General features: G+C 41.7%; 1 protein-coding gene across 1 annotated transcript; it reads right to left on the reverse strand.

Moving 5' to 3' along the window:
• Window positions 1–3,610: 3,610 nt before the first annotated feature.
• On the reverse strand, window positions 3,611–6,679 carry LOC127340622 (uncharacterized). The gene is made up of 6 exons (XM_051366374.1): window positions 6,514–6,679; window positions 6,332–6,435; window positions 5,567–5,634; window positions 5,397–5,469; window positions 4,034–4,896; window positions 3,611–3,952 (listed from the first exon to the last, which is right to left on the reverse strand). The coding sequence occupies exons 3-5, from the start codon at window positions 5,618–5,620 to the stop codon at window positions 4,046–4,048; spliced, it is 978 nt and encodes a 325-aa protein (XP_051222334.1). The 5' UTR covers window positions 5,621–5,634; window positions 6,332–6,435; window positions 6,514–6,679; the 3' UTR covers window positions 3,611–3,952; window positions 4,034–4,045.
• Window positions 6,680–7,004: the final 325 nt, after the last annotated feature.

The following is a 7,004-nucleotide window of genomic DNA, read 5'->3' on the forward strand; positions in this document are numbered from 1 at the left end:
CGTTTGTCGTGTCACGCCTGCTGGTACTGGTTTTGGTGAATGGTTGCTGTGAAAAGTGAAAACCGATGAACTAATGTTGTTTGGGCATCCAGATCCAGAAAGTGCTTTGCGCTTGCTCGGTACTGGCTCAGGCAAGGCATCAGGTTCAATCAAATCAAGAAAGCAAAAGGAATTCCTCCTTGAGTTCTTTTGATATTGCTGCAAATGGTTGGATGGAACGAATCTTCAGTTGGTCCCGTGTCCAAAGAACAAAGAGAGAGCGTATATCATCAGCCTTACCTCTTTTCTCTTCTCCCAGCTAGCAGGAAGAAAGCCCAGCCACCACCTGCGATTATATTCGAGCTGAACCACCATCTCATTCTTGCTTCAAGCCTGAGAAAGGAAATCCCCTAGCAGGTGAGATTCATAGCCCGGCCTCTTACAATTGCCTCTCACCCCCTCCAAATCAAGATATATTTGAAGATATTGTTGGCTCCTTCTCCAGTTAATCAGTGTTTGCCGTTTCTTTGCTGCTGGTCTTCCGGAGTTATTGCTCCATATTCAGGTATATACTGAGATCTAAATGTTCTGCATTTCTGCATCTATACTGCAGTGGATGGTGCACCTTTTGTTCACTGGTTGATTAATCATCTTGTATTACCTATATGTTACATTCCCTGTAGTCACACTGATTTGCCGTTTCTTTGCTGCTGGTCCTCTGGAGTTACTGCTGGTTATTTCGACGATGTATTATATTAATCATCTTGTATTACCTATAGCTTTCTGAACTTATGCTGCGACGTCTTCCCTGTAGTGACACTGATTTGGTTATTTCGATGATGAATATTACATTCCGTTTTGCTTTCTGAACGTGTGCTTGGAGGCCTTTCCTATAGTGACACTGATTCGGTGGTCCACGTCTACACTAATATTTGTTCCTGCAGACTTGTGCACGTGTTCTACTGTAATATCACAATTGATGCTTAATTATGATCCGGCGCAATCAGCTTTGCAGGTTGTTGTTGCTCTGAAGAGAACTAAGGAAGATAACTACCACAATGCCATGCTTAGTGCCTACTCTTTACAGCTTCGCAGCTTTTCTTCATTTTTTAGTGCCCTGCTTAGTGCCATCAGGTTGTTTAGTGCCCTGCTTAGTGCTTACTCTGTCTCACCAAGGTGAAATGAACCTCCTTGACTGCTTGGGTTAAAATTTCACACTACCAAAGTGCATTAAAATCTCCAAATTAACGCCAAAGGCCATTGGCACCGCTCAGAACAGGAAAAACTTCTTCAGAAAATATCGGTTAGCCATTTGTGCTGTATATAGGTCGAGTTTAGCTCTTCACTTATTCAGCTAGCTTCTGTCACCTGTTTGTTTTCATGAGTTTCATCAGAGCCACAGACCGCACGAGTGCGTGTTCCTTATGTACCGCGCGATTAGGGAGTCCACGACGTATGGTGAATGCTCACGATGAAATACAACAATCTAAATGGAGCCAAAGTGACACCAAAATTATTCAGTGAAGCAGCTAAGTCAATATCTAGACGTTAATTTTATAGAACGCTTCACATTTTCAGCAATGGCAGTGCTTGAGATCGCAGTGTTGATGTTCTCATAATATGTTAGACCGTTGTTCATGTCAGTCTTCCCGGCAAAAATATAAAATAAGACACGCATGAGATGCAGATTACCTTGCTCAATTCAAAGAACATCTGAACATCTAGATCTGAAAGGCTTTCTGTATGCTTTGGTTTGGACCTGCACTTATCTTAGAATGAATAATACCTTTCTACCGTCCTATGAAAAGAACCCTCAGCTCCTAATTCTCTGTTCGGGATGAACAAGTCAACTAAACACATTTTTTTCCTAACAGCTTTTAACACATCCAGAACGTTTCGTGATGGTGAAAAATCAGTTGATGTCAATGGAATCAGATAATGTTTTCTATCTTGTTTAAAATATTTGTGATAGCGAACGTGACGTGCATGACTTGTTCAAGAAAGGTTGCTGTTTGAATTCGTTGAGAAAAACAGCTAGCTATTTGACCGAGAGAGGACAGGAAGACGGTGAGCTGCCAAGCGACTGCATGAGAAAAGCAGAAACTGGCTGTAGTACTAGTCTACTACTCTGCTCAAACGTTAAACCTCACTAATTTCTTTTTTTCCTGAAGAATTCTGCAAATTTTTCAGAGAATATTGGATTTTCAGCTGGAATCACCGCGGTTCAACTAGCATGACTACGTCCTTGTAGATTAGCTTTCTGGCACAGTGGACGAATAAATAAGGATATCGCGCATGTATTGGCATCTGGCCCTGTACACACCACAGACACCAAATTGTGTCGATCTTTCAAGTTCTTGGTCAATACATCAAAGTTATTGCATCTGCGCTGCTGTCAATGCAAGTGGTTCGAACAAATGTAATTGTCAAATCGCTGCTTACATAGATCCTCCTTTTTATAGAGTTTGTGTCACTTTCCAAAGAGGCATCAACAAGAAATGGCTATACTCCACCAGAATTTAGTTGAATACAAAGAGCAAGTGGAGTTGGCGGTGGCGCCACTACTAGGCTTCCAAATCGCTGCTTTCTTGCGCCACCTTTTATAGAGTTTGTGTCGCTCTCCATCTCATTAAAATAGCATTGGTTGGTTTGGGTACGACAAGGTGATCATCTCGTCAGAAAACATCATCTATCTTCCTACAGTAGTACATATCAGCCCTTTTAAGGTCCCTCTTCGCATAGGAAAAGGGCTAAACCTTATAGAATGTTAGAAATCGCATACCCTTTGATTTTATTTGGTTTTCGATATAAGAGAACCGTGTACCTTTCAGGAAAAATCGTGCATGATGCATCACACACGGATATTTAAAAAAAAAGGTGCGGGATGTAGGAGACAATTACACATAGTTTCAGAAAAAAAATTGTGTGCGATGCACCAAAAAGTACTCCCTTCCTTCCATGAAAGTTGTCTTATATTTATCTAAATTTGGATGTGAGTATTTTTTTTATCATGATAGGTCTACTCTTTGCACCAACGTATTTTGTACCATACTAACCTATAGTGTCAAAGTAGAAAAATGTTTTTCCATTTAGGGCAACCATTAAAGGTGGAAAACATGCTCGCGCCTTGGTTGTGCGAAGCACATGCCACCGTCTTACGTTGTAAAGGTGGGCTGGCACTAAGACAGGACTGCTCTACAGTTTAACGATGGAGATTCGAATGTTTTTACACTAAAACATGTCTAGATACATGCGAATCTAGAAAAATCTTCGGCGGTTATTTTCGAAAGGGAGAAGTAATAAATAAGTAGTTAATTAGCAACCTTCTTCCTCCACAACAATGGTTTAAACAGCTAGCACAATACAGTGGGAGCAACCCCAGGTCACTAGCATCCATATACTATTTATTTAATAGCCTCATCAGAAATATTCAGCGGAAGCAGTCTTATTCTTTGAATCGTCGAATACAGATGTTGAAAATTGTGATATCAACTTCCAGATCAGCTGTGTGAATGTGTGATGCCTACATGATTGTAAGAATTATGAATGTTTGATACTTTGATGCAGAAGCCGGGGCAAGGCTCCCATATCTAAAAAAAACATGATGGCTTCAGCTGTGGGACTTTGCAGATTGTCTCATTTTCAAATCGGGCCACTCCACTTTTCATTACTTTCATAACAAAAATATACATTGTTCAAACATCAAAGTGGAATGTAATCAAAGGAAATGAGAAAGAAAGAGCGCCCTAGCATCGATAGGAAACCCGCTGACAGATGAATCGGCACCGAAACATCTCCTATGGGACAAAAACCTATCAACACTAAGACTGGAAACAAGGAGTTTCACCATAAAACACACACAATCATAGCCAAAAACCTCAACAGGTAACATCTATCCAAGCGCCAGCCCTCAACAGGAAACAGCTCACGGTTGTATTGATTTGATATACCTTGTAGGCTCGGGATTTATGGCCTGCATCGTGTATGCATAACAATTAGAAAATATTCAATTGGCAATATTAAATCTTACTGAGTATAAAAATAAACAACTAACCTGTCGAATTGGCTAAAGATATAAAGACTCGAGCCTTATGTGCCTTAGAAGGCCACGTTTATCCAGCTCAAGCTGAAAACTATGAAGGACAAGGGATAGTGCGGTCTCTAGCATCTCTCCCATATCTGCTTGGTCATATATTTTCTGCTTTGTTGCCATGTCCCATGCATACTGCAAGCAATGGATGTAGGCGTTCCTCTTAAATCGCAGGACCTCCTTTCCAGCATTGGGGTAATAGGTACTTCCTCTGTAGAGCATAGTCAGGTATGGGTTTTGCTGAATGAGTGTGTCCCAGTTTGCAGGGAAGTGCAAACTATTCATGATATCTGTATACGACATATAGTTCCACTTCTGGAGAATGTCGTTTGAAAAATCATATATACGAGTAAACAGCTCTTTCTTGTCGACGCGCCAAATGAGGGAGCAATGATGCTGAATAGCATAGGAAGCCGTGTCTCCATTGGTTTTCATCAGGCTAAGGAGTTGCTGGAAATCAGCAGGCAAAGATGCCACTGCTCCACTGAAGATTGTCTGTCTGAACATTTCCCCGACCCTTGCATAGTTCATCCGCGCAAGATTGACATCATAATTTGCTGTCCAGGATGCAGCATGGAGAAAAGGTTTTCCGGACAGCAGGTCGACAAAAACATTGTTAGCCTTCAACTTGAAGAAGAATATGTTATTAGTCTCAGGGTCTGGCATTAACGCTAGCACACGTCTCATCAGCCGTTTGATATCATCAGTCAGAACAAGGCGCCGATGATTTGGATATCCTGGAGGCGATACAGTCATTGTTTTCGTAATCAGCTTCACATATTCAGACAATGGCAAACTCATACTCGGTAATTGGGAATACATGTCTCCTGAATAGATGAGAACTTTAGAATGCATAAAAAAGCCAGAAAATGAAAGAAAAGCGTGCCGACAAAACTAAAATAATTGAAATGCAAAGCAACAGGCACCACAATGAACCAGTTGAATATTTTCTGCTAATAATGTAAACCACAACATAGATCCGTTGGTAATTTTGACATATTGCAGATATACAGAGACTGAAGCAGAACCAGGCTATATTTTCTGGGGTATACGTGTAGGTGTTGACTATTGCATATTGTTGTGCTAGTGGTCTAGTGGATTCTTCATTCAGAAACAGGTGGTAGTACAGCTAATAATCTGATCTATAATAGCAGAAACATATCATGCATTCCCAATTTCTCGTTGCTATTCAGGATCCACTCACAGCAAGCTACAAACTCAGTGTGCTCATAATACAGGACGACTAGAACAACTGAGGTATAAATTAATGAACATATCAGTACTATAATTAAAAAAAAGTATGTGTATGCACAAGCAAACAACTCACCATCAAATCCGCCGGAGAAATCTGCCAAAGAGATCGCCGGGGAGGAGTGCTCGCCAAAAAAAGGTGAGGCTTTCTTTTCCCTCGCAAAGAAAAAAACAGAGTAAGACAGATGTTTTTCTTATTGGTGGTGAGACTGGTTGTCTGAACATCAGGCAGGAACGCGAGCTCACCGCCGACAGCCCAGGAAAATTGTTCGCCCGTGAGTTGAACACGGAGGAAGCCATCGTGGAGAGTTTTTCTGCACAAGTAGGAAGCTTTGATCAAAGGGAACAAGAAGAGGAGTCAGGCTTTTATACACTGGGGTGGGAAGAGGTATATGACATGAGAGTGGATACAAGAGACATATACCTCATTTGTGAAAACAAATAACGCCCTGCATCTTGTAAACTAATTGCATAATTTGCTGCTGAAAAACATAACAGTGACATACATCCATTGCTAGCTTCACAGATTGAAGCAGAACCAATCTCTTCTTTTTTGGGTGTGACATTGCCGAGTAAGTGTTAACCACGAGTCTATTGTTATTTCTTGAACTATGGATAGATTAGTTGTGCTAGCGGAATACCCTATTAGAAACTGGTGGCAAATTTACCACCGGTTTCTTTTTTTTATCAAAAAATAAACTGGTGGAATTTCTTTATGGTCACCGAGGGGGGAGCAAAGTCCCCACCTGAATTTTTGTATAAATTGACAAATCCCAAACGGCCTAATATGTGGATTTTTTACAAGGCAGAACGGCCTTATATTTTATCGAAAAAGAAACTGGTGGCAAATTTACGGCTAATGATCAGATCTATAACAGCAGAAACGAAAACATCCATTGTGAATTTCTTTTGTTATTCAGGATCCATTGTAGCAAGCTACGGACTAAGATTTGCTGAAACTACACGACAACAAGAAAAAAAGAAGTCAAAATTAATAACATTTGAGTACACCTGCAATAGAATATAAGTATGGAAAAGCAGATCGGCTCACCACCAAAGCCCCGGGAGGACTGCTCGTTGAAGAAAACAGCAAAACAGATCTCAGCGGAGCCTTTCTTCCTCGCAAAAGAAGGAAATAAACAGAGTTAAGTACAGTTTTTTTTTTCGGGTATAAGACTGGTTCTCCGAATTACTCAAGGCTCTCTGAAAACAGCTGCACGGGGAAGAGCGCCCTCAGCAGATAGCCGAGCTGAAGATCGCTGAAGCCGTTGAAGATCACTGACCGGCGATGCGTGCTCGTAGGTGACCAGAGGTCGCCAGAAAAAGGTGAGCGCCAGGAAGAGCGTGCCTCGCCGGAGAGCGCCCGCCTTGCTCAATTCAGTGGAACAGAGATGAAGAAGCTTTCTCGATCGTCTTGGAGGCTGCCAGCGCCTGGAGCGTTTAGCTGAGCAGGGAGGCAGCTTTGCTCTGCTCAGACGAATGGCGATCGATGATCAGGCAGAGGAGGAAGTATACGACGAGGACGATGTCAAGCTCTTCGGTGGTGGGGAAATGGTCTTATATGAGGACGACGAGGGAGTGGGCGATGGGTATCATGGGTTCTTGACTTTTGGTGGGATGGATAAATCCGGCTGACGGTGATTTTTTGTTTCTCCCGTTGTTGGCGTTTATTTTTCACTTAATG

Source organism: Lolium perenne, chromosome 3, assembly GCF_019359855.2.
Source record: "Lolium perenne isolate Kyuss_39 chromosome 3, Kyuss_2.0, whole genome shotgun sequence".
NCBI lineage: Eukaryota > Viridiplantae > Streptophyta > Magnoliopsida > Poales > Poaceae > Lolium > Lolium perenne.

Excerpts from the sequence above, each read along its gene's own strand:
- LOC127340622 (XM_051366374.1), bottom strand. The coding sequence starts at position 5,620 with ATGGCTTCCTCCGTGTTCAACTCACGGGCGAACAATTTTCCTGGGCTG. Across the intron at positions 5,470-5,566 it reads ATTTTCCTGGGCTGTCGGCG|AAAGCCTCACCTTTTTTTGG; the intron begins GTGAGCTCGCGT and ends GCGAGGGAAAAG. Across the intron at positions 4,897-5,396 it reads TTTCTCCGGCGGATTTGATG|GAGACATGTATTCCCAATTA; the intron begins GTGAGTTGTTTG and ends TCATCTATTCAG.